General features: G+C 41.7%; 1 protein-coding gene across 4 annotated transcripts in view; it reads right to left on the minus strand.

Annotated features, from left to right (window-relative positions):
• The window catches only part of RPP40 (ribonuclease P/MRP subunit p40), a 38,242-nt gene extending 12,122 nt beyond the window's left edge, over positions 1 to 26,120 (minus strand). The window contains exons 1-8 of one of the 4 annotated variants that reach the window (XM_064280012.1): positions 25,926 to 26,080; positions 24,156 to 24,449; positions 23,753 to 23,897; positions 4,356 to 4,424; positions 3,725 to 3,820; positions 2,836 to 2,961; positions 384 to 582; positions 125 to 259 (exon numbers count right to left, since the gene is read on the minus strand). In XM_064280012.1, the coding sequence (XP_064136082.1) occupies positions 125 to 259; positions 384 to 582; positions 2,836 to 2,961; positions 3,725 to 3,820; positions 4,356 to 4,424; positions 23,753 to 23,840 (713 nt within the window). In that variant the 5' untranslated portion in view covers positions 23,841 to 23,897; positions 24,156 to 24,449; positions 25,926 to 26,080. Of the gene's footprint in view, positions 1 to 124; positions 260 to 383; positions 583 to 2,835; positions 2,962 to 3,724; positions 3,821 to 4,355; positions 4,425 to 23,752; positions 23,898 to 24,155; positions 24,450 to 25,925 lie in introns of all 4 variants that reach the window. The other 3 variants (XM_064280005.1, XM_064280004.1, XM_064280007.1) reach the window with 3 other exon arrangements.
• Between the last annotated feature and the right edge of the window lie 1,521 nt (positions 26,121 to 27,641).

Genomic DNA, 27,641 nt, shown 5'->3' on the forward strand with positions numbered 1-27,641 from the left:
TGAACCCAAGCAGAAAAACAGGAAAATGTTTGTGAGGGGACTCTGCAATCCAGAGCACTAGCATTGTCACTAAAATGTCACGTTGGCACAGACGAGCAAGAGAGAAAAGGCAAAAGAGTCTCACCACAGTTGTTCCAGTAAGAGATTGATCTTCTCTGGAAGTAGGAAACCAGTGATTGTACATAAATAAGCTTTTGTCACCACTGTGCTTGGCTGAGGACAGTAATAGGTTGATAAGAAATTATTAGGCTCATTGTTTCTGTCACAAAAAAAAGAGAAAGAAGACACATTTGTATCTACCACATAATCATGTTGAACCCAAAGCTAAGAAAAGAAGATGAAAGCCAGGCCCAAAGAAGGTCCTGGCGAGATCAGATACGTACAGGTTGACGTGACTGAAGACAGCTCCCAGCCAGTCCCAGAGCTCCTGGGCGCTGCAGGCTGCCTCAGCTGCCCCCCGGAGTGCATGGCTCTGCAGCACTGGGCACTGCAGGTCCGTCAGTGTGCTCAGGGCTATTTCTGGCTGCTGCTCCTGAATTTGGTAACTGGAAAAGTATGACATCATCGTTGATTCTTCTGCACCTTAAAACATACCATTTATGGTCATTTAAATATTTTAAATAAGTTCAGTAAATCCTTGAAACTACAATACTCCCATCTGAGATTTATGGGAAGCAGGCAGGGTTGAGTAAGATGGAAGGAAGTTGTGCAAAGTTGTATTTGAATTAAAATCATTAAAATTGCTTTTAGCGACTTGTGCCAAAGTTCCGCAAACATTCATCTTCTTTCAGAATTTTCCTGGAAAAGCAAAACACTTTCAGCTCCAACCCATACTAGTTCCACAGTTTGCTCTAGTAAAAAAAGATTCAACTTAATAAATAAAACCAAAACCATTCCTTTTATATAAGTAAAATTGCTGACCTCTACAGAGGAAGTCTATTTGCATAATCTCTATTAAGGCAAGGGAAGAGGAACTGAATGATGATATAATCTCATTCAAGATTGTCTTTTAAAATCCAGTAAAGTGCAAGTGTTTTTCTTTTAAAGGATGTCTCCGTAACCTACAGCCTTGGAAAATAAAAATAGTGGCTCCCTCCAGGGCAAACAGCAGGATTATTTACTGGCCAGTGTAATAAAATGATGTCTCTCCCTCTCTCTGGCACAAAGGTCAGGCGGGCTTACTGCTCATTCTGAAAGCTCCAGGTTCCTCTACCATAACGCACCCCACGGCACGAGCAGTTGTCATCTGGCCCTCTTCATATCGCCCTGTGGGAAATGGGGCTCAGGTAAATGACGCAGGGACTCAGCTCCTGCTACTGCTGTGAGTCGTAAGGTACTTTTTCTCTGATAAGGAGCTTCCTGTCTTCTGCCAGCATCCATAAAACTGTGGCAGGCTAACTTTTAGACGGCAAATATGGTAAAATCTCAGACCTCACACAGTCCTTGACAAACCCTTAAAATAATCAGGTGTTTGAGGAGCAAAAAGCTATCCAGAATCCTGCACATGGATGGTCCTCACAGAAGGCTCCATGAGATGCTAGTCCTTAGTCAATACATAGAGATGAGACACTACGCTCACTATTAGCTCCACCAGATATAGGGAGAGCCTGGTGTTACAGATGTAGGACTTATGGAAGCAGCTGGAGCACCAGTGACCAGAAACTTCCCATGAGGGGCAGACAGATGAGCATATTTCCAAAAAGGACCTATGTGCTTACCCACTGTCTAAGAGAGTACTATGTTGTCATAATTCTTAATGATTGGATTCATCATAATCTGGTGGCACAGTGGTTAAGAACTATAACTGCTAACTAAAAGTCAGTTCAAATCCACCAGCTACTCCTTGGAAACCCTATGGGGCAGTTCTACTCATACAGGGTCACTATGAGTCAGAATTGACTGACAGCAACAGGTTTGTTTGGAAACACTGGTGGCGTAGAGGTTAAGAGTTACGACTGCTAACCAAAAGGTCAGCAGTTCGAATCTACCAGGAGCTCCTTGGAAACTCTACGGGGCAGTTCTACTCTGTAGTATAGGGTCGCTATGAGTCGGAATCGACTCAATGGCAAACATGCCAAAGATCCACTTCTAAAAAGGGCAAGGTGCAGGGCAGTTAGTTGTCAGCAGATTAACTTGTTTGGTGAATATAAAATTTTGAACAAAATTTAGTGTTCTACTTAATCAAAAGTTACAACAAATCTAATTTGACATTTAACGGTATACCTAAGTTATAACCCTGCATAATGAATAAAAAGTTTGTATAAATAACTATTAATTGGTGTTATTTTAAAATATTATAGCCAAGGCTGTCTGAGGTAAGCTGTAAGAAGAAAGGGGAGAAAGAGAAAAGTCAGCTGCTCTGGGGCCACTCAAACGATACCTGGATCTACATATAACCCAAGAAGACTCAGGCAGCTGGCTTGCATGTCTAGATTAACCTGAACTATGCCTCTTAGGATGTCAGAGGAGGCCAAAGCCACTTCCTTAATAATGTTTATATATATACAAATACAGTATCCCTTAACTATCGGGATGAATCACCACTCCATCTTCCATTAACAGTTGTTGTGGAGCCAATTCCAACTCATGGCGACCCCCCATATGTCAAAGTAGAATTGTGCCCAATAGGGTTTTCAGTGGTAGATGGTTTGGCAGTAGACTGCCAGGCTTTTCTTCTGAGGTGCCTCTGGGTGGACTCAAACCATTAACTTTTGAGTTAACAGCCCGATGTTTAACCATTTGCACCACCCAGACACACCGATCCTCCATTACTCTCCCTTAATTAATAATCAGATTTCAAAATCATTTTATCATTATATTGTTTATTTTTCATACCTGTAGGATGCCAAGCCAAAAGAAAATCAAATTTTAACGGCTTCTTTTCTTTGAAGGACCAAGATGTTCTTTTATAGTTCTTGGAATCCGGGTTAAAGGAAAAATCCATCAAATCAATGGAAACAACTTAAAAAACAAAGAACAACTATTTCATTCATATATACAGCTTCCACTCTGAAAAAAGTATATTAAAAAATCCATATTAAAAAAAATCTTATGGATAGTAACAATTATTTTGTTCCTCTTGCACTCCCTTTGGTTTACCAAATCAAACTCTCGCTTCTATGGGCATTTTTAACATTGAGAGCTAATGACAACAGATGTTTTTAGTGCTTATTTTTCTAAGGTCAAAGACTAAGAGCAGAGATCCTCAGGGGCCAACTCAAACTTACCTATGGATGTGGTAGCCTTAATTACTGGTGTTTAAGCCTGACATTTTAAGCAGAATCAAATCTCTTCACTTATAGAAATTTTTCAGGGAGAAAATATATCACCCACCCATCCAATTTTTACTTATAACCATAAAGAGTTGAGGAAATTAAAAAAAAAAAAAATCTGTATTAAGAACAAGCTGTAGACTCCCATCTTGGGTTTATTACTCCAAATTTTTGACCTGAAACATATATATGAAGTGGACTGTGCCCAATCCTCTCAACTTATAAGATGCAGCCTACAGCTGAAGAAAAATAAATACAACAGCAGGATCTTATCTTCTCTGAAGCCCCTTGGTCATATAATAGCTCCTACAGTCAGAAGTTTTAGAGACAAGAAAAAGCCAAATGTTTTCTGAACAAAGAGAGTACAGGTAATTCATCAAACATTTAAATTTAAATTGCTACAGGGAGATAACTGACTTGTTAGAATATGCAAGAGTGAGCCTAATACTTACTAAATTTCATGATTTTTCTGCCAGAATACTGAGACGGATGACCTTGAAGTCCAGTTTCTTCATAAGTGTCTTTATCCAGTGATAAAATTAATTTCCCTATGAATCAAATAATTTCCATAAAAGAGATGTTAAAAATATAAAATATCCTCTAAGCAAGAAAGCAAGGCAAACTGAACAATTAAATATTAGTGTAATAAATTACGTACAAGTATTTTATTGTGTTATTCATAAGACTGAAATTAGAAAGAAGGAATAGTTAAATTATGGTATACCCATTCTTTGGAGTGCCTTCAAGCCATTAAAATTAGTAAGTAAGAACTGATATAGAAAGATGTCTATGATATATAGCTTGGAAAAAAGGCAAACTGAAAACAATGTAATGACATATAATGTTAAAAAAAACCAAAAACCAACACAACCCTTTGTGTGTGTTTATAAACAAATAAAAAAATGTCTAGAAGAACAAACACCAATTTGTTAACAATAGCTGCTTCTAAAAAGGGGAGTGGGTTTAGAGGAAAGGAGATGAAGGGGGAGACTTTCACTTTACATATATTTGAATTATTAGGTTTTTTTTTTACAATATATATTTCTTTTACAATTAGAAAAACAAAAAAGTGAGTGTTCTTACCATTTGGTAGTAGGGCAACAGTATTATCTTCATCAATATTTGTATTGTATGTTAGTGCATAGCATGCACCTGTAAGAGAAAATCCAGAGGAGAAATTACAACCTGCAACTGTAACAAAGAATAAATCACACCTATGAAAAGCTTGTGGCTTATTTTCACATGGATATAAGTCTCCCAGGTGAGTAGTGGTCACTATCTCACTGCTCCAGCTCATTCATTAAACCTAAAACAAGCCAAGGGTAAGCCGGAGAACAAGAAAGGCCAAGTGCCAGCTCATTCACCTCCTACCATGTGCCTACTTGTGCAAGTTTCCTATCATCCAGTAGAAAATGCACTCAGAATGGAACATGTGCATTTGGGGGTGCTGGCAGAGAGGCACAAAGCAGAACACTAGGGAAGTGTACACACCTTACAGGCAGAGTTCTAGGTTAATATTTGAAATTCACCAGAACTTGCGTGAAGTTACAAAAGCTACTTCAGAGCCAATTCTGGGGAGACAGTGGCATAAACAGATCACCGTTCTGACCCTTGTCCACAAATACAACAAGGAAACTGCACTCGGTCTTGAAGGACTCTGAATTGGGCAGCCAAGGATGGCAGTGGGAAACCTCAGACAGGCAAGGATCAACGAGTCATATACGGTAGGAAAATTGCTTTTCCCACCATCTTTGCCCCTCCTCCAAGCCTTGCAGCTGCTGGCTACTGTGAACTGGGATAACAACCCCAGCAAAACAGCCTGTTTCCCTAACCACCACACCCCGTCTGTGCAAAGAAGCAGGACCCCAACCTTCTGCTCTAAAATCAACAACGCAGACCTCCTGGGGCGGGGGGTGGGGGGTCCATTTGGCATGGGCCAGCACCTCCCCCACCTGGTAGGTGTTAGCTGCGAGGCTGCTAAAATTGCTACAGAAGGTCCTCCGCAGTGGTGTCTGCTCCCATAGCCAACACTCTGCCAGCCCACATACTCCATGGCTCAGGCCTCTGAAATCAACAGGACAAATCTCCCTGGTGGCCAGTTTGGGTCTGTCTGGCCACCCCCTCCAGTCAATGTTAAGGACTGCTGAATGAGGCTGCTGTATATTAGGAAGAACATGTCTTGGGTGGAACCTACACCCACACCCAACATACCATTGGTGGTTTTAACAAGGCAGACATTCCTGGGGTCCATTCACAGAGTGCCAGTTCTTTCCCTCCTGGTAACTGTCAATTACTAGACTGATATGAACTCCTATAAATGATCCTCTGCAGTAGGGCCAGGAGGCAGGTCACCTAATTGGAGACTTCCTCCTCACAAACCACAGGGCTGCTAGGCTCTGAAATCAATGAGACAGATTCCTTGGAGGTCATTCTCGGGAATGCCAGCCCCTCCTCCTCCCGATAAGGAGGAAATTCTGCCTGTGGTTCCCCTGAATGCCCGCTTAGATATAAATGGCCACCACTGGCAGGGAAGGAAGCTCCAGGCAAAATCGGAAGGCAACAGTGAGCCCTTCGGCGGGCTCACTAGGTGTGAGCTTTCTAAATGGAAACGTGGTTGCAGTAACAGAGCAGAGAGTAATAAGACAGAGAAGACTGTACACCCTGGTGGACAGATTGATTAGTGTGTGATTTCTTGCCTGAGTGGCTGCACTCTTTGGTGGACAGCTTGATCACAGCATGTTCTCTGGGGTATTTAGAAGACACTGAAAGTTGAAAACTGAGGTTTGGAACTTCTGAATCTTAATTGCATCAGGGAGGGAGAAGGAGCTATCACAAAGAGGGAGAGGACGCCGTGAGCAAAGGCCAAAGGCTCTGTCTGTCTAAAATTTGTTTGCAGAAGTAGTGTTGGCAAAAACAACAAATACTGGGGAGCTCTGAGAAAGCTGACACCCTGAAAAATTTTAATGCTCCAATAAGAAAAAAAATCACAAAATGCACAAACATAAAAGAAACAATGGCCTATCAAAATTACCACGACAAAGGGAATGAATCACATCTATGGAAGCCTGAATAATGACAAGAATGAAAGAATATACTAAAACAATGTTAAACATAATCAAAGAACTAAGGGAAAACACAAAGGTCTAAAAAAATACGGAAGACAATGCATGAACAAAATGAGAACTTAAAAAAAAAGATAAAAGAAACCAAACACAAATACTGCAACTAAAAGAGACAATAACTGATACGAGAAACACAATGGAAATAGAAGTATTTAACAAAAGATTTTCTCCGCCTGCAGAAGAATCAACAAATTAGAGAATAAGACAGTGGAAATTACAAAGGCTTAAGAGCAACAAAAACAGAGGGTCAAGACTGCTGAGCACAACTGGACAGAATTATGGGACATCAACAGACCCAATATACATATCATGGGAATTCCAGAAGGATACGAGGCAGAGCGAAAGAGACAGCGCTATTTGAAAAAATGACAGAAATTCTCCCAAATCTGATGACAGTATCAATCTACAAATCCAAGAAGCTCAAAGAATTCCAAGCGGAATAAATCCAAACACATCATAATCAGGCTCTCAAAAAGTAAAAAAAAGAGAGAGTCCTGAAAGCACCAAGATAGAACCAAACAGTCACATTTATCATAAAGAATCACCCAAAAGATCAAATGCCAATTTCTCCTTAGAAACACTGGAGGTCAGAAGGCAATTGAACGCTACATTTAAAGGCTGGGGGGAAAAAAAAAACTGGCAACCAAGAATACTATACCTAACAAAGCTGTCCTTTGAGAAACCCAGAATCCAGTGCCGTCGAGTCGATTCCGACTCATAGCGACCCTAAAGAGGGTGAAATTAAAACATCCCCAGACAAACAGAAACTGAGAGAGTTCATATCCACCAGACCAACCCTACCAAAAATACTAATGGGAGTCCTGCAGATGGTAGAGAAAAGACAGTAGAAAGTAATTCAAAGCCATGCATAAAAAGTAAGATCTCTAGTGAAGTTAACTGCATGAATAAGTATAAGGACTAGTAGTAAGGTATTCACACTTGATAATTCTAGTTCTTTTGTCCCTCATCCTTTTTAATAGCAAATGTATAAAAGCAAGGGTAAAATTATGTTACAGAGTACATGAAATATAAAGATACAATTAGTGATAACAACAACAAAAAGGGGGTATATAGGTACAGAATTTCTCATAGGTTACTGAAGTTAGGCTGTCATCACCTTAACCTAGAATGTTATAACTGCAATATGTGAAATGTAACATTCATGATAACCACTAAGAAATTACCTTAAAAACATACACAAAAAGAAAAAAGAGAACCAAAATACCTCACTACAATAAGCCAACCAAACATAAAAGCAGACAGTACTAAAGGAATAAGACAAAGAAAGTGTAAGACATACAAAAAAACAAATACCAAAATGGCAGAAGTAAATAATTTCTCATTGGTAATTACCCAACCCAGACCCAGTGCCGTCAAGTCGATTCCGACTCATAGCGACACCACCACCAGGGTTTCCATTGGTAATTACAGTGAACGCAAATGAACTAAATGCTCCAGTCGAAAGGCAAAGAGTGGCAGAATGGATTAAAAAAACATGATCCAACTACATTTTTTTTACAAGAGACACACCTCAGACCCAAGGACATAAATAGGTTGAAGGTGAAAGGATGGAAAAAAAAGTCTATGCAAGTAATAACCAAAGGAGAGCTGGGGTGGCAACCTTAATATCATACAAAGTAGACTTTGAGACAAAATCTGTTAGAAGATTTTAAAGATTAGAAAAGACATTATATAGTGATTAAAAAAAAACCCCAAAACGAAACCCAGTGCCGTAGAGTCGATTCCGACTCATACCAACCCTATAGGACAGGGTAGAACTGCCCCACAGAGTTTCCAAGGAGCGCCTAGTGGATTCAAACTGCCAACCCTTTGGTTAGCAGCCATAGCACTTAACCACTACGCCACCAGGGTTTCCATAGTGACAAAAGGGTCAATTAATCAAGAAGTTTTAACAATTAAGTATATACAAGTATGTATATACTTAATTGTTAAAACTTTTTGTTAATCTAACTTAGTTATCTAGTGCTGCTATAACAGAAATAACACAAGCGGGTAGCTTTAACGAATTTATTTTCTCACAGTTTAGGAGGTTTGCTGTTGTAGTTTGGTGCCGTCAAGTCAGTTCTGACTCATAGTGACCCTATGTCCAACAGAACGGAACACTGCCCGGTCCTTCCAACCTAAGCGGGTCATCTTCCAGCACCATGCCAGACAATGTTCTGCTGCTATTCATAAGTTTTCCACTGGCTAATTCTTTTCAGAAGTAGACCACCAGGTCCTTCCTAGTCTGTCTTAGTCTGCAATCTCAGCTGAAACCTGTCCACCATGGGTGACCCTGCTGGTATTTGAATACTGGTGGCACAGCTTCCAGCATCACAGCAACACACAAGCCCCTCCAGTACAACAAACTGACAGACACATGGGGGTTTAAAAGGCTAGACGCCCAAATTCAGGGCACCAAATCTAGGGGAAGGCATTCTCTCTCTATTGGCCCTGGGGGAAGGTCCTTGTCTTCTAAGCTTCTGCTTCTGGATAATCTTCATGTGGCTTGCCACCCCCTTTCACCATCTCTGCACTGCTCACTTGTTTGATCTCTTTTATACCTCAAAAGGCATTGACTCAATATATACTCTTTGCTAATCCTGCCTCATTAACATAACACAGAAAACACATTCCCAAATGGAATTATAACCACAGGCATAGAGGTTAGGATTTAAAACACGTATTTTTGGGGACACAATCCAACCTATAACAGTAGCCAACATTGGAGCACCTAAATACATAAAGCAAACACTGAAAGAATTAAAGGGGGGAAATCAATAGCAGTACAATGATAGTTGGAGACTTCAATACATCACTTTCTGTATTGGAGAGAACATCTAGAGAGAAAATCAACAAGGAAACAGAGTACCTGAATGATACTACAAATAAACTGGACTTACCAGACATATACAGGACACTTCACCCAACAATAACATAATATACATCCTACTCCAGTACACATGGCTCATTATCCAAGAGAGGTCAAATGTTAGGTCATAAAGCAAGTCTCGATGAGAAAAGACTGAAACCATAGAAAGTATTTTCTCTGACCACAATGAAGTGAAACTAGAAATCAATAATAGAAAAAAAAAAAACCTGGAAGATACCTGAAACACATGGAAATCAAACACACTATTAAATACCTTGGAAACCCTATGAGGCAGTTCTACTCTGTCCTATAGGGTCGCTATGAGTCGGAATCGACTCAACAGCCAAGAGTTTGGTTTTCTGGGGTATCAAACTACCAATGAGTCAAGAAAGAAATCATAAATTTCTTAGAGTCAAATGAAAATAAAAGTAAAACATACCACAACTTGTGGGATGCAGTGAAGGCAATACTCAGAAGGAAGCTTATAAAAATAATTGCTCCTTGGAAACTCTATGGGGCAGTTCTACTCTGTCCTATAGGGTCGCTATGAGTCGGAATCGACCCGACGGCACTGGGTTTATATGTAAAAAGGACAAAAGAACCTAACTCTACAGCTTGAGGAGAAACTAAAAAGAGAAGGGCAAACTAAGCCTAAATCTGCCAGAAGAAAGGAAATAACAAAAGTCAAAGCAAAAATAAAGAAATTGAAAACAGAAAAACAAAAGAGAATCACCCAAATCTTTGGTTCTTTGAAAAGACCAATAAAATTGACACACCTTTAGCCAGACTGGCAAAGAAAGGAAAAGATGCAAACAAGTAAGAAATGAAACAGGAGACACTACAACCGATCAGACAGAAATAAAAATTATGACACAAATTATGAACGACTGTATGGAAACAAACTGGATAACCTAGATGAAATTGACAAATTCTTAGAAGCACACAATCTACCCAAACTGACTCAAGAGGAAATAGAAAATCTCAGCAGGGCCATAGCAAGAGAAGATATTGAATCAGTATTCAGAAACCTCCCAACAAAAACATGTACTTGACCAGACAGCATCACTGGGGAATTCTACCAAACGTTCAGAGAAGAATTGATACCCCAATCCTGTTTAAGATCCCTCGGCTTTGGAGAAGGAACAAATTAAGAAACAGGAAAAAATAATCTGCCACCTCCCCTAAGACGTGAACTTAGGGCAGGCACAGCTCCTTTGCGTAAGCATAGTCATAAGGGGTCTACGGACTTTGAATGCCTTTCACCCCTGCCTAGACCTGTGTAGGCCTATTTCATCAGCGTAGGCCCACTTTAGCACAGTACAACAGAGTATATGCCTGAAGCCTAACTTCAATTGTATCCCCTATATGGTGGAGTGGCAGGTTTGTGACATCTGATACCACCCTGCTCAATAAGCAGTGTCCTCACCTACACACATCAGGGGCCAGGGGACTGGTGGCTCCAGCCACTCCACCTAGCCACCCACGAGAGGTCCAAGAACAAGTGGTGCCTCCCAGTCCTTACAGCCAACAGCACTGGGTGCCCAAAGTTTGGCTGCAAAACCCATCCACCTACGCGATCCAGGGACATGCCTTCCAACCGGGCACTCAGGGGCAGCTGTCAGCCCTCTGCCTTGCTCAGCACATGACCCGCTACTACAGCCAGATACCTGTGCCTACTCGATCACCCCTGCCCACCTAGGACTGTAGGTGAGAGCCTACACCACACACTCAGTGACCAATGACCTGGACACCTGAGTTGAATCCACACAAGAAAAGTAAACAGATTCCTGGGCTCACGTATCTAGTAACAGCTTTAACCACCTGGTGACAGGACATGAGAGCTTCAAACATGCCAACAATCAAAGTAGTTCACGTGACCAACCTATTTGGGCATATCAAAACAAAACAAGAAACTAAGACAGAGTAAGCAAACATACAATACATAAATATGGTAACTTATTCATGGCTGGGAGACAACAGTCAATACTGAATCACATAAAAAGGCAGACTGTAATGGCTTCAGCAAGTAACCAAAACAGAGAACCAAAAAACCTCCTAGAGGAAGAGAACTTCTTGGAATTACGGAGGGTAGAACTCAAAAGATTGATATACAGAGCTCTTCAAGAGATCAGGAAGGAGACCAGGAAAAACGCAGAACAAGCCAAGGAACATACAAAGAAATAGAGGAACTCAAGGAGATTATAGAAGAGCACAATGATAAATTTAACAGGTTTCAAGAATCCACAGAGAGACAGCAAACAGAAATCCAGAAGATTGACAATAAAATTTCAGAATTACACAACTCAATAGAAAGTCACAGGAGCAGAATTGAGGCAGTGAAAGTCAAAATTAATGGGACTGAAAAAAAAGCACTTGACACCAACTTATTTGAGGAAAAATCAGATAAAAGAATTAAAAAAAAAATGAAGAAGCTCTAAGAATTATATCTAACTCTATCAAGAGGAATAACCTACAAGGGCTTGGAGTACCAGAATGGGGTGGGTAGGGGGATAACAGAAAATATAGAGAGAACTGCTGAAGATTTGTTGGCAGAAAAAATCCCCGACTGAACCCAACACAGGGTAGATCCCAAAATAAAATAACCAAAACATACTACAATCAAACTTGCCAAAACCAAAGATAAACAGAGAATTTTAAGAGTGGCTAGGGATAAATGAAAAGTCACCTACAAAGGAGAGTCAATAAGACTAAACTCTGACTACTCCACAGAAACCATACAAGCAAGGCAATGGGATGACACTGAAGGAAAAAAATGGCCAGCCAAAAATTATGTATCCAGCAAAACTGTCTCTCAAATATGATGGCAAAATTAGGGCATTTCCAGATAAACAGAAGTTTAGGGAATTTGTAAAAACCAAACCAAAATCTAAAGAAATACTAAAGGCAGTCATCCAGTCAGAAAATCAATAACATCAGATAATAATCCAAGACTAGAACACAGGACAGAGCAACCAGATATCAAGCCAGATAGGGAAGTCACAAAAATAAATCAAAGCTAAAACACTGAAAATAGGCAAACAGAGATATCGAAATGTAACAGACAACATTAAAACAAAAAAGAGGGACTAAATAATACAGTCATAGAACTTTCATACGGAGAGCAAGGCAAGGCGATATCAAGAAATAAAAAATTGGTTTAAACTTAGAAAAACAGAAGTAACTATTCAGGTAACCACAAAGGAAACTAACAATCCTGTACATCAAAATAAAAAAACAAGAAAAACATAAAAAACCCAGCAAATACAAATCAACAACAATGAAAAAGAAGAAAAGACAGTAAAGAAAAACGACTCAGCACATAAAATTAAGTGGAACAAAGAAACTGTCAACGACACACACACAAAAAAATCAAAGTGAAAGCACTAAACGCATACCTATCAATAACTATGCTGAATTTAAGTGGACTAAATGCACTAATAAAGAGACGGAGAGTGGCCGAATGGATTTAAAAAAACGTGATCAAGCAAACAACAATCAAAAAGAGCAGGAGTGGCAATATTAATTTCTGACGAAACAGGCTTTAAAGTAAAATCCACCGCAAAGGATACGATGTTAACGATTAAAAGGTCAATATACCAGGAAGACATAACCATCACAAATACATACGCATCCAACCACAGGGCTCCAAAATACATAAAAGAAACTCTAACAACATTGAAAAGAGGGACAGACAGCTCCACAATAATAGTAGGAGACTTCAACACACCACTTTTGGGGAAGGACAGAACATCTAGAAAGAAGCTCAATAAAGACACCCACCCAAAACCAAACCCACTGTCGTTGAGTCGATTCTGACTCATAGTGACCCTATAGGACAGAGTAGAACTGCCCCACAGAGTTTCCAAGGAGCACCTGGAGGATTCGAACTGCCAACCTCTTCGTTAGCAGCCGTAGCACCTAACCACTACATCACCAGGGTTTCCAATAAAGACACAGCAGATCTAAATGACACAATCGATCAATTGATCTCATAAACATACATAGAACACTCCACCCAACAGCAGCCAAATATACTTTCTTTTCCAACACACATGGGACATTCTCCGGAATAGACCATGTATTAGGCCACAAAGCAAGCTTTAACAGAATCCAAAACATCAAAATATTACAAAGCATCTTTTCTGACCATAAAGGCATAAAAGTAGAAATTAATAACAGAAAAAGCAAGGGAAAAAAAAATCAAACACATGGAAATAGAACAACACCTTGCTCAAAAACTACTATAGAAGAAATTAGAGATAGAATAAAGAAATTCACAGAATCAAATGAGAATAAAAACATATCCTACCAGAATCTCTGGGACACAGCAAAAGCAGTCCTTAGAGGTCAATTTACAGCAATAAGTGAACATATCCAAAAAGAAGGAAGGGCCAAAATCAAAACACTAACCTTACACTTCAAGTAAGTAGAAAGAGGGCAGGAAAAAGAAACCCATGGGCACCAGAAGAAAGTAAATAATAAAAATTAAAGCAGAAATAAATGAAATAGAGAATAGAAAAACAATTGCAAGAGTTAACAAGACCAAGAGCTGGTTCTTTGAAAAGTTCTACAAAATTGATAAACCACTAGCCAAACTGACAAAAGAAAAACCTGACAGGAAGCAAATAAAATGAATAAGAAATGAGTTGGGTGATATCACAACAGACCCAACTGAAATTAAAAAAATCATAACAAAATACTATGAAAAACTGTACTCCAACAAATTTGAAAACCTAGAGTAAACGGACAATTTCTAGAAACACTACCTACCTAAACTAACAGCAACAGAGATAGAACAACTAAAAAGACCTGTAACAAAAGAAGAGATTGAAGAGGTAATTAAAAAACTCCCAACAAATAAAAGCCCTGGCCCTGATGGCTTCGCTGGAGAATTCTACCAAACTTTTAGAGAACAGTTAATTCCAGTACTACTAAAGGTATTTCAGAGCACAGAAAAGGATGGAATACTCCCAAACTCATTCTATGAAGTCAGCATAACACTGATACCAAAATCAGGTAAAGACACCACAAAAAAAGGAAATTACAGACCAACAGCCCTCATGAACACAGATGCAAAAATCCTCAACAAAATTCTAGCCAACAGAATTCAACAACATATCAAAAAAATAATCCACCATGACCAAGTGGGATTCATACCAGTTATGCAGGGATGGTTCAATATTAGAAAAACAATCAATGTAACCCATCACATACATAAAACAAAAGAACCACATAATCTTATCAACTGATGCAGAGAAGGCATTTGACAAAGTTCAACACTCATTTATGATAAAAACTCTCAGCAAAATAGGAATAGAAGGGAAGTTCCTCAACATTATAAAGGGCATTTGTAGAAAGCCAACAGCTAACAGCATCCTAAATGGAGAATCTGAAAGCATTTCCCTTGGGAACCGGAATCAGGCAAGGATATCCTTTTATCACCGCTCTTATTCAACGTATGTGCTGCAAGTCCTAGTTAGACCAATAAGGCAGGAAAAAGAAATAAATGGCATCCAAATCAGTAACAAAGAAGTAAAAGTGTCCCTATTGGCGGATGATATGACACTATATGTAGAAAACGCAAAAGACTTCAGAAGAAAACTACTGGAAATAATAGAAAAATTCAGCAGAGTAGCAGGATCCAAGATAAACATAGAAAAATCAATCGGATTCTTCTACAACAACAAATAGAACTCCTAAGAGGAAATCACCAAACCAATACCATTTATAATAGCCCCCAAGAAAACAAAATACTTAGGAATAAATCTAACCAGAGATGTAAAACAGCTACACAAAGGAAACCACAAGACACTACTGCCAGAAAGCAAGAGACGTACGTAAGTGCAAGAGCATACCTTGCTCGTGGATAGAAAGACTCAACCTTGTGAAAATGTCAGTTTTACCCAAAGCTATCTACAGGTACAATGCAATCTCGATCCAAATCCCAGCAACATTTTTTAATGAGATGGAGAAACAAATCACCAACTTCATACGGAAAGGGAAGAGGCCCTGGGTAAGTAAAGCATTACTGAAGAAGAAGAACAAAGTGAGAGGCCTCGCATTACCTGATTTTAGAATCTATTATACCCCGACAGTAGTCAAAACAGTCGTGTACTGATACAACAACAGATACATAGACCAATGGAACACAGTTGAGAATCCAGACATAAATTCATCCACCTATGAGCAGCTGATATTTGACAAAGGCCCCAAGTCCATTAAACGGGGAAAAGACAGTCTCTTTAACAAATGGTGCTGGCAAAACTGGATATCCGTCTGGAAAAAAAAAAAATGAACAAGACGCATACCTCACACCATGCACAAAAACTAACTCATACTGGATCAAAGACCTAAATATAAAATCTAAAACGATAAAGACCATGGAAGAAACAACAGGGACAACACTAGGAGACCTAATACATGGCATAAACAGAATACAAAACATAACTAACAAAGCACAAACACCAGAAGACAAACTAGACAACTGGGAGCTCCTAAAAACCAAACACTTAAGCTCATCAAAAGACTAAAAACACAACCTACAGACTGGGAAAGAACTTTTGGCTATGACAAATCCGATCATTGTCTAATCTCTAAAATCCACAAGATATGGCAAAACCTCAACAACAAAAAGACAAATAACCCAATTGAAAAATGGCCAAAGGATATGAACAGATACTTCACCAAAGAAGACATTCAGGTGGCTAACAGATACATGAGGAAATGCTCACCATCATTAGCCATTAGAGAAATGCAAATCAAAACTACTATACAAAGGATATCACCTCACGCCAACAAGGCTAAAAAAGCTAGCAATAATCCAAAAAACAAAATAATAAATGTTGGAGAGGTTGTGGAGAGACTGGAACACTTATACACTGCTGGTGGGAACAAAAAATGGTACAACCATTTTGGAAATCAATTTGGCACTTCCTTAAAAAGCTAGAAATAGAACTACCATACGATTCAGTAATTCCACTCCTTGAAATACATCCTAGAGAAATAAGAGCCCTCATATGAATAGATATATGCACACCCATGTTCACTGCAGCACTGTTTACAACAGTAAAAAGATGGAATCAACCTAGGTGCCCATCAACAGATGAATGGATAAACAAATTATGGTATATTCACACAACGGAATACTATACAATGATAAATAAAGAACAATGAGGAATCTGAGAAATGTCTCATAACATGGATGAATCTGGACGGCATCATGCTCAGTGAAATCGGTCAGTTACAAAAGAACAAATATTGTATGAGACCACTATTATAAGAACTCAAGAAAGGTTTAAACACAGAAGAAAATATTCTTTCATGATGGGGAGGGAGGGAGAAGGGAATTCGCTAACTAGATAGTAGATAAGGACTATCTTAGGTGAAGAGAAGGACAACACACAATACAAGCTAAGTCAGCACAACTGGTCTAAACCAAAAGCTAAGAAGTTTCCTGAATGCAACCAAACACCTCAAGGGACAGAGTAGCAGGGGCAGGGGCCTGGGGACCATGGTTTCAGGGGCCTTCTAGGTCAATGGTATAACAAAGTTTATCAAGAAGATGTTCTGCATCCGACTTTGGAGAGTGGTGTCTCGGATATTAAAAGGTAGAGAGCAGCTATCTACGATGCATCAATTGGTCCCAACCCACCTGGAGCAAAGGAGGATGAAGAACACCAAAGCCCCAAGGAAAATATTAGCCTGAGACAGAAAGGGCCACATAAACCAGAGACCCCACCAGTCTGAGATCAGAAGAACTAGATGGTGCCCGGCTACCACCAATGACTGCCCTGACAGGGAACACAACAGAGAGTCCCTGACAGAGTAGAAGAAAAGCGGGATGCAGAGCTCAAATTCCAGTAAAAAGACCAGACTTAATGGTCTGAGACTGAAGGGGCCCCAGAAGACATAGCCCTGGACTCTGTTAGCTCAGAACTGAAACCATTCCTGAAGCCATCTATTCAGACAAAGATTAGACTGGTCTATAAGACATAAAATGATACTTGTGAAGACAGTGCTTAAATGGGCAGCTCCTGTCCTCTGGCGAGATGCGAAAGCAAAAAGGGACAGAAGCTGGTTGAACGGACATGTGAAATATGGGGTGGAAAGGGGGAGTATGCTGTCGCATTATAGGGACAGCAACTAGAGTCATGTAACAGTGTGTATATAAATTTTTGTATGAGAAATTAACTTGTAAACCTTTACTTAAAGCACAAAAAAGATTACACAAAAACTACTGGAGAGATTAATAAAAGGCCAGTTATAATGATTTTTAAACAGTAACAACAACAAAAAAAGAAGAAAATGTTCTGCATCCCACTTTGGTAAGTGGCATCTGGGGTCTAAAAAGCTAGTGATCAGCCACCTAAGATGCAGTAATTGGTCCCAACCCACCTGGAGCAAAGGAGAATGAAGAACACCAGAGACACAAGGAAAATATTAGGCCAAGAGACAAAAACGGCCACATAAAGCAGAGACTCCATCCGCCTGAGACCAGAAGAACTAAATGGTACCTGGCTACCACCTATGACTGCCCTGACAGGGAACACAACAGAGAGTCCTTGAAGGAGCAGGAGAAACGTGGGATGCAGAACTCAAATTCTAGTAAAAAGACCAGACTTAATGGTCAGACTGAGACTACAGGAACCTCAGAGAACACGGCTCCCAGACTCTCTGTTAACCCAAAACTAAAACAATTCTTGAAGCCAATTCTTCAGACAAAAGATTAGGCTGGACTATAAAACACAAAATAATACTCGTGAAGACAGTGCTTCTTAATTCAAGTAGATACATGAGAATGAATGGGCAGCTCCTGTCTGGAGGCAGGATGAGAAGGCAGAAAGGGACAGGAGCTGGTTGAATGGACACGGGAAATCAGGGGTGGAAAGGGGGAGTGTGCTGTCACATTATAGGGATAGCAACTAGGGTCACATAACAATATGTGTATAAATTTTTATATGAGAAACTAACATGAGCTGTAAACTTTCACTTAAAGCACAAGAAATTAAAAAACTAAAAACACTACTCTGAGATACTATTTTACCCCCCAACCAACCAACCCATTGCCATCGAGTAGATTCCAACTCATAGTGACCCTATAGGGCACAGCAGGCCTGCTCCATAGGGTTTCCAAGGAGCAGCTGGTAGATTCAAAATGCCAGTCTTTTGGTTAGCAGCCGTGGCTCTTAACCATTATGCCACCAGCTAGATGGCTAAAATTAACAAACAAAAAAACAATGGAAAATAACAAATGTTGGCGAGAATGTGGGGAAATTAGAACCTTTATCCACTGCTTGTGGAAATGCAGAATGATACAGCAGTTGTGGAATACAGTGTGGTGGTTCCTCAAAAAACTAAAAATAGAACTAATGTATGACCCTGCAATCCCCCTGCTAGAAATATACTCAAAGAACTTGAAAGCAGCCACACAAACATGTACACCAATGTTCACTGCAGCACTATTCACAAAAGCCAAAAGGTGGAAATAACTAATGAATGAATAAACGAAATATGGTTCATACATGCAATGAATACTACTTAGCCAGAAAAAGAAATGAAGTCGTGATCCATGCTACAACATAGATGGAACTTGAAGACATTACGCTGAGCGAAATGTCAATCACAAAACATCAAATATTGCATGATTTCCCTCATATTAAAAGACTAAAGAGGAGAAATGTATAGAAACCAAAGTTTCTTAGTGGTTACCAGGAGTAGGAGGGAAAGGGAAAGGAGGGATTATCACTTATGGAATACTGAGTTTTGGTTTTTGGTGGTGGAAAAATCACATCAGTTAAGGGTAAGGGTTGCACCACTGATTAATGTAACTCATGTCAACAGTTGTACATGTCTTTGTCTGGAAGCTCCGCTGAAACCTGTCCACCAGGGGTGACCCTGCTGGTATTTTAAATAGCAGTGGTATAGCTCCCAGCATCACAGCAACACACAAGCAACCACAGTACAACGAAGTGACAAATGTGTGGTGGAACCTGTGCATAGAATAAGAGGCATCTGTTCGAACAGATTACAAGGGAATACTGCATGGTCTAAAGTTTAAAAAAAAAGTGTGCATCAGCGTTGCATCCTTTCGCCATATTTATTCGATCTGTATGCTAAGCAAATAATCTGAGAAGCTGGATTATATGAAGAACACGGCATCAGGATTGGTGGAAGATTCACTAACAATGTGTGAAATACAGATGACCAGCCTTGTTTGCTGAAAGTGAAGATGACCTGAAGCATTTATTGAAGAAGATCAAAGACTACAGCCTGGATTACACTTCAATATAAAGAAAACAAAATCTTCACAACTGGACCAATAAGCAACATTATCATAAATGGAGAAAATACTGAGGTTATCAAGGATCTCATTTTACTTGGATCCATAATCCACACCCACGGAAGCAGTAGTCAAGAAATTAAATGATGTACCACACTGGGCAAATCTGCTGCTGAAGACCTCTTTTAACTGTTGAAAAGCAAAGATGTCACTTTGAGGACAAAGGTGCACCTGACCCAAGCTATGGTATTTTCAATTGCCTCATATGCATGTGAAAGCCGGACAATGAATAAGGAAGACCGAAGAATTGCTGCCTTTGAATTATGGTGTTGGTGAAGAATATTGAGTGTATCATGGACTGCTGGAAGAATGAACAAGTCTGTCTTGGAAGTACAGCCAGAGCGCTCCTTAGAAGAAAGGATGGCGAGACTACATCTCATATACTTTGGACATGTTATAACGAGTGACCAGTCCCTGGAGAAGGACATCATGTTTGGTAAACTAGGGGGTCAGCGAAAAAGAGGAAGACTCTTGACAAGATGGACTGACACAGTGGCTGCAATAAGGGGCTCAAACAATTACGAGGATGGCACAAGACTCGTCAGTGTTTCATTCTGCTATACAAAAGGTCACTATGAGTTTGAATCGACTTGACGGCATCGAACAAAAACAAGTTGTACATATATAAAAGCTGAATTGGCAAATGTTGTGTGATAGATATATTGACAACAACCAAACGTACAGCTGCTGAGGCTGCTAATGCATAGCTCAACATCTTGTGGGATCTGGTTCCTTGGTTTGGAGGTTTAAGGTCATGGCTTCACGAGCCAACCCAGTTAAATGGCCTAATATAGTGTTTAGTGTTTCTGTTCTACTTCCTAATTTGTTGCGTGGGGCCTGAGGTTTTAAAAGCTTGCAAGCAGCCATCAAGGTACAATTGGTCTCTACTTGCCTGGAGTAACAGAGGAAGAAGGAGAGTCAGGAATAGGAGGAAGAAATGGAATGTGTGGCTTATTGCCTCCATGAACAACTGCCTCATTTGCCATGCGACCAGAACTGCTACCATTACTGAACATTTTGATCAAAGATTCTATAGAAGAATTCCGATCAAAAGGGAAAAATGCAGAAGAGTATTCCAACATGGAGTCTAGATTTTTCTGAAGCCATGGAGGCTGGATGAACCCCTGACACTAATGCTCTGAGATAATCTTCATGCCTTAAATCAAAAACATACCCTGTACATGAGAAAATGCTCTCGATCATTAGCCATTAGAGAAATGCAAATTAAAACTACGATGAGATTCCACCTCACTCCAACAAGGCTGGCATTAATCCAAAAAACACAAAATAATAAATGTTGGAGAGGCTGCGGAGAGATTGGAACTCTTATACACTGCTGGTGGGAATGGAAAATGGTACAACCACTTTGGAAATCTATCTGGTGTTATCTTAAACAGTTAGAAATAGAACTACCATACAGCCCAGAAATCCCACTCCTCAGAATATACCCTAGAGAAACAACAGCCTTCGCACAAACAGATATATGCACACCCATGTTTACTGCAGCTCTGTTTACAATAGCAAAAAGCTGGACGCAACCAAGGTGTCCATCAACGGATGAATGGGTAAATAAATTGTGGTATATTCACACAATGGAATACTATGCATCGATAAAGAACAGAGACGAATCTGTGAAACATTTCATAACATGGAGGAACCTGGAAGGCATTATGCTGAGCGAAATTAGTCAGAGGCAAAAGGACAAATATTGTATAAGACCACTATTATAAGATCTTGAGAAATAGTATAAACTGAGAAGAACACATACTTTTCTGGTTACGAGGGGGGAAGGGAGGGAGGGAGGGAGAGGGTTTTTTACTGATTAATTAGTAGATAAGAACTGCTTTAGGTGAAGGGAAGGACAACACTCAATACATGGAAGGTCAGCTCAATTGGACTGGACCAAAAGCAAAGAAGTTTCCGGGATAAAATGAATGCTTCAAAGGTCAGCGGAGCAAGGGCGGGGGTTTGGGGACCATGGTTTAAGGGGACTTCTAAGTCAACTGGCAAAATAATTCTATTATGAAAACATTCTGCATCCCACTTTGAAATGTGGCATCTGGGGTCTTAAATGCTAACAAGCGGCCATCTAAGATGCATCAATTGGTCTCAACCCACCTGGAGCAAAGGAGAATGAAGAACACCAAGGTCACACGACAACTAAGAGCCCAAGAGACAAAAAGGGCCACATGAACCAGAGACCTACATCATCCTGAGACCAGAAGAACTACATGGTGCCTGGCCACAATCGATGACTGCCCTGACAGGGAGCACAACAGAGAACCCCTGAGGGAGCAGGAGATCGGTGGGATGCAGACCTCAAATTCTCATAGAAAGACCATACTTAATGGTCTGACTGAGACTGGAGGAATCCCGGCGGTCATGGTCCGCAAACCTTCTGTTGGCACAGGACAGGACCATCTCCGAAGACAACTCATCAGACATGAAAGGGACTGGACAGTAGGTAGGAGAGAGATGTTGATGAAGAGTGAGCTAATTATATCAGGTGGACACTTGAGACTGTGTTGGCATCTCCTGTCTGGAGGGGGGATGGGAGGATAGAGAGAGTTGGAAGCTGGCAAAATTGTCACGAAAGGAGAGACTGGAAGGGCTGACTCACTAGGGGGAAAGCAAGTGGGAGTACGGAGTAAGGTGTATATAAACTTATATGTGACAGTCTGACTTGATTTGTAAACGTTCACTTGAAGCTCAATAAAAGTTAATTAAAAAAAAAAAACTACGGAGACTGTAAAAAAAAAAAAAACATACCCTGAAGTCTTCTTTAAACCTAACCAATAGTTTAACTTAATTAGTAAAGATCTACCTTGAGCACCATGCCCTTTTAAGAACTATCTGTATGGGATCAAACTGACAACAGGAACTCAAAGGATTAGATGAGAAACTTAGGGGACAGTGAGTTTATATTAAATGGCGGAAGAACAACTCAGAAAAAGAGGGTGAGAATGGTTCCATAACTTGAATGTAATCAATGTCACAGAATTGCACATGTGGAAATTGCTGAATTGGTGTATGTTCTGCTGTGTATACTCTCAATGATAACCACCAAATAAAATAAAATATTTAAAAAGACTTAAAAAAATTTCTGAGCCTCAGTTTCCTCACCTGTAAAATGGAGACCATAATGCCTACTTCATGAGGACTAAAGTCCACAAGATATGTAAAAGTGCCTGATACGTAGCAAGTATGAAGGTCATTAACAAAGGCATAACAAAGTTTAGTAGAGATGAAAGAATGTCTATGAGACAGAAGAGAAGATGCCCTGCTTCTTAGGCAGTCCCAGCAGCATAAGAATGGAAGCAGCTACCAGACATACAAGACTTGTTCACAGCTCCACTAGAGTGGACACCCACAGAGGCTGACAACACAGAAGTAAGGGCTACTAAACAGGGAGCTCAACTGGGGTGACTTATGTAATAAGGGCAGACCCCCTTAAAATGAGTGTCGTCGATCCCTACTCCTGGTGACCCCATGGGTGTCAGACTAGAACTGCGCTCCACAGGGTGTCCAATGGCTGATTTTTCAGAAGCTGATTGCCAGGCCTTTCTTTCGAGGCACACCTGGGTGGAGTCAAACCTCCAACCTTTAGGTTAGCAGCTGTTTGTACCACCCAGGGATTCCCTAGAGACACTGTGAAATAGTTTCAAACAAATGGCAGTCGAGGTTCCCAGGAAAAGACTAGAACAAACCAATCAATCCAGCAGACACAACTGGGAATGGGGTGAGAAGAGGAGGGTTAGAGCCACAAAATCTAAGCAACTGAGTCACAATGAACACTTGGCTCTGTGAACAGCAGCTGTGGTGACCAGAGGAGAGGACCCTTTGAGATAGCTCAAGACATAGTGGTCCCTGTAGCCACATACCCAACAGCAGTGATATGAACACACAGGCTGCCAGACTTTCCTCTCCATTAATCCTTCCTCCGTACAACACCCTCATTCAACACTGTGGACAAGTGTAATCACGAACCAGCATCTAAAGGAAAGCTGGGGTTGGGGAGAGTGTTTCGTACACTTGGTCACACTATCACCACAGGTTTTAATTAAAACAAGAGAAGAATCCTAGTACTATGTGGTCTACCTATAGATCCCCAACTTCCCAGATTCACAGACATCACAGTTTTCGATACCTTTCTTTACAAACGTGTTGATGAATTCATGTGAAATTAATTCATGAAGAGGCAAATTCTTCACAAAGTAATAGGGTCCAGTTTCCATGACCAGGCTTTTCAGCTCCTTTGATAGTATCCCACATTCAGGAATCAGAAATGAAACCTATTGGAATGTGTAATATAAACAAGGTCTTATTTTCATGTAGATTAACATCCAGGTTCTCAAACACAAAAAAGATCGTGAAAGCTGCTGACTATTGCTCCATAGGTTTTCCTGGGACATAAATATGGTCAAAAAAAAGCGTCGAAGTTAACTTATCAACCTTAGGCAAAGACAAATGCGACAATTAAATTCTTCATTTTTGCATTCAAACACACAGTACAGGAAAGAGAGCAGAGAAGTTTTAATCAAAGGGCTCACTTTTTATCTTTTGCAAATGAGCAATATATTTTATTTCCTATTCCTTTTACTACTTTAATTCATTTTCAAGGACATATAATCCATAACCTATAAAGTCAATTCTCACTAATGGCGGTCCCATGTGTTACAGAGTAGAACTCCGTAAAACTGCCATAGAGTTTCCTCGGCTGTAATCTTTATGGAAGCAGATGGCCAGGCATTTCTTCTGCAGCATCACTGAGTGGATGTGAACTTCCATTCCTAGGTTAGTAGTCCACTCCAAATCGTTTGCACCACCCAGGGCCATCCAAGGACCTGTAATACAAGTGAGTATCCCTGATTTGTTTACGCCAGTAATACCCTAGATCAAAAGAACTGTCCCTTAAGATACAGAGAACTTATTGTTATGTGCCATCGAGTGATTCCAGCTCATAACGACCCTATATGGGACAGAGTAGAACTGCCCCATAAGGTTTCCAAGGACCAGCTGGTGGATTCGAACTGCTGACCTTTTGGTTAGCAGCCTGAGCTCTTAACCACAGAGAATTTAGGAACATCCAGTTATTAAAAGGGTACATGGAAGCAGAAGTGCCCCTGGATGTTTCCATTTTCTAAACTGAAACAGACCCTGCTACTCTTGATGAGCTTTCCGCCCAAAGCAGAGATGCTAAAACCCTACAGGTTTCAAATGTCGCCAAGTTTAAAGCGCTCCACAACTTGAACACATCTCTCCCAAAGCTGTAACGCCAGTCTGTTCCAGAAGGACCGGGGTCAACACCAATGCCTCTGAGAAACTGGCCAGACAGGCCTAAATTGTGATTAGGTTGATTAAAGAACAAAATGCTTAAACACTATGACCCTAAGGTTGACTTTTTGGAGGCCTCGCCACTTAACTAGGTTGGTGAAAAGGGCCCATTAGGCACTGCCTGGGAATTTCGGTTTTTCTCCTCTACTCTGGGCAGGTGGCAGGTCCTCGGTAAGCCAACAGTTAACCTCACCGACGCCTCAGCCGCCGCTTCTGTGGAAATGGCGCCCGAGGAGGATAACATTTTCGCCAAGCAACAATGTAACCACCCATAAGAAGCTCTTAAATTGCGTTTGCGAGGCCACACCGCAATTTCTACCCAGAGCTGCCGGAAATGGTGCACCGTAGCCGGAGAAACCCGAGCGCAACAGGCAGAATTGAAAGTTTCTCAGACATTATCAACCCGGTTCCCACAGGCAGTTTATAAAAGCAAGTCGCTTCCTGGGCCTGGACAGGAACGATGCTCTAGAATGATTCACAGACACGCTGGAGGGAGAAAGAAACAAGCTAAACAGAGGCGGTGGCGGGGAGGGGGAACCGCCTCCCTACTGCTGGGTAAAAGAGCAGCACGTGCCCGGCGCCCGGCTGCACAGCGCAGACGCCACACCCTCGAACTCCCTACTGCCCGGGCCTCTCACAACTCTCCCGGAGCCTCGACTCCACTTGGGGAAGGGTAGGAGACACAGAGCAGTACACCGCAGCGACCACCCTGTCCCTCCTCCCCAGGTCGGGCTCCGCCCCGCGCCCGGTGCACCCTAGGGGTTGTAGTCCTCCCAGGCCTGCAACGCGCCCGCCTGAGAGCGGTTGAGACTACAATTCCCAGAATGCCCTGCGAGGAACGCCCCACCGCCTACCCCGTCCCTGTGCTCATCGCGGGCGGTCTGGCCTTGCCAAACCCGGCCGGGCGCTCCCCTAGCTTTCTGGTCTGCGGTCTGCGGTCTGCGGACGGAGAGGGGCCCCGCTGGCTCGGGGGCGTCCCGACTTACCCGGTAATTGTGATAGTGCGTCTCCACGAGGTGCCGGTGGCGGGACTTGCCGTGACCAAAGTTGGATTTCTCGCAGACCAGCAGGTGCCGCGGCACCTCCCGCAGGCTTCGCAAGGTGGCCATGCTCTACCCGATTCTGAGTATGAGGCCGTCCAGGAACTCCGCTCGCCCCGCCCCCTCTCTTCTACCACTCCTCCGTGGCTCCTCCGCTTCTCGCCCAGCCCTCCCCTTCGCTCGCCCCGCCCCCTCCTACGGCTCGGCCCGGCTCATCGCCCCTCCCCCTCGCCTCTACCATTTCTCTCCGCCCATCTCACCCTGCTCCCTCGCCTGCCTGTACCACGCCTCTCTTCGCAGCTCGTCGGCCCGGATTCCCGCCCAGCCCTTCCGCCCCTCCCCATCACTAGCTCCGCTCCTCCCATTCGCTCGCTCCGCCCCGTCGTACAGCCTCTCGGCCCGGCTTATCGCCCCGCCCCTCCTCTCGCCCCACCCTCTCGCCCTGCCTTTCCTCGCCGCAGCTCGTCGGCCCCGCCTCTCGCCCCTCCAGTTTGCTGCTCTTCTTTGCGCTCCACTCCTCCTCCGAGCCGGGACCCGCGGAAGAGCGCCGTGTGACCAGACAAAGCACGTGGTGGTTGTGGCCTGCAGTTGGGGGCGGGGTGAGGGCGAGCAGCCCCAGCAGGCCTTTTGAGCATTCGTGGACTTTTTTGGAACCCATGCAGAATCTCCCTGATGGGTTTCTGAAACCATAAATTCACTGCCTTAAATGGAAATACCCGGTGCTTGGGAGCCTGCAACTTGACAGTTAAAAGCCACCTTTTTCTCCGACTCAACTCCATCCTTCTGGGCAGCAACCACCTGCCCCAGTCCTCCCTTTTTGTCCCGGGAAGTCCAGCTCGTTGCGGAGCACCCACCTCGTCCAACCTTGGGCCTACTTAGCATGACTGCTCCATGCCAGTGTTAGAAAAAGGAAAGAAAATCAAAGGGGATAGGCCCACGTCCTGCAGGGGTGCCGTGGCACTCATCAAAAGGTCGGTGGTTCAAACCACCCAGTGGTGCTGCAGAAGAAAGACCTGGCAATCTGCTGCCATAAAAATTACAGCCAAGAAAACCCTATGAAACAGTTCTAGTCTGTAACACATGGGGTTGCCATGAGTGGGTTTTTTTTGTTTTGTTTTAGTGGCAATAGTTTTTTTGTTTGGTATATACTGATAACCCCCAGGTTGCTAGGTCCTCTCCCCTGAGGGAAGTATCCTCTCACTTCAAATGCAATTCCACAGCAAGTCTTGCTGGCTCTACCTGCAAAATGCATCTGACTGTAACCTTGTTTTGGATTGAATTGTATCCCTGAAAAATATGTATTGTAAATCTTAACCCCTATGCATGTGGCTATAATCCCATTTGGGAATGGGTTATGAGACAGCATCAGTGTGTCTTGAGTAAATTTCTGGTTTTTTTTTTTTTTTTGAGCTATGATTTTTATATCTTTAATGAAATATGATTCACATACCATATATTTCACCCTTTTAAAGTGTACAGTATCTTTTTAGTATATTTGCAGAGTAGGGCAACCATCACCACAATCTAATTTGAGAACATTTTCATCACCCCCAAAAGAAACCCCTACCCATTAGCAGTTACTCCCTGTCTGTTTCCTAGGGCTGCAGAAATAAAACATCATAAAGTTGGTGGCTTTAGGAAATGGAAATATATTGTTTCACA

This window comes from Loxodonta africana, chromosome 1 (assembly GCF_030014295.1).
Source record: "Loxodonta africana isolate mLoxAfr1 chromosome 1, mLoxAfr1.hap2, whole genome shotgun sequence".
NCBI classification, from domain to species: domain Eukaryota; kingdom Metazoa; phylum Chordata; class Mammalia; order Proboscidea; family Elephantidae; genus Loxodonta; species Loxodonta africana.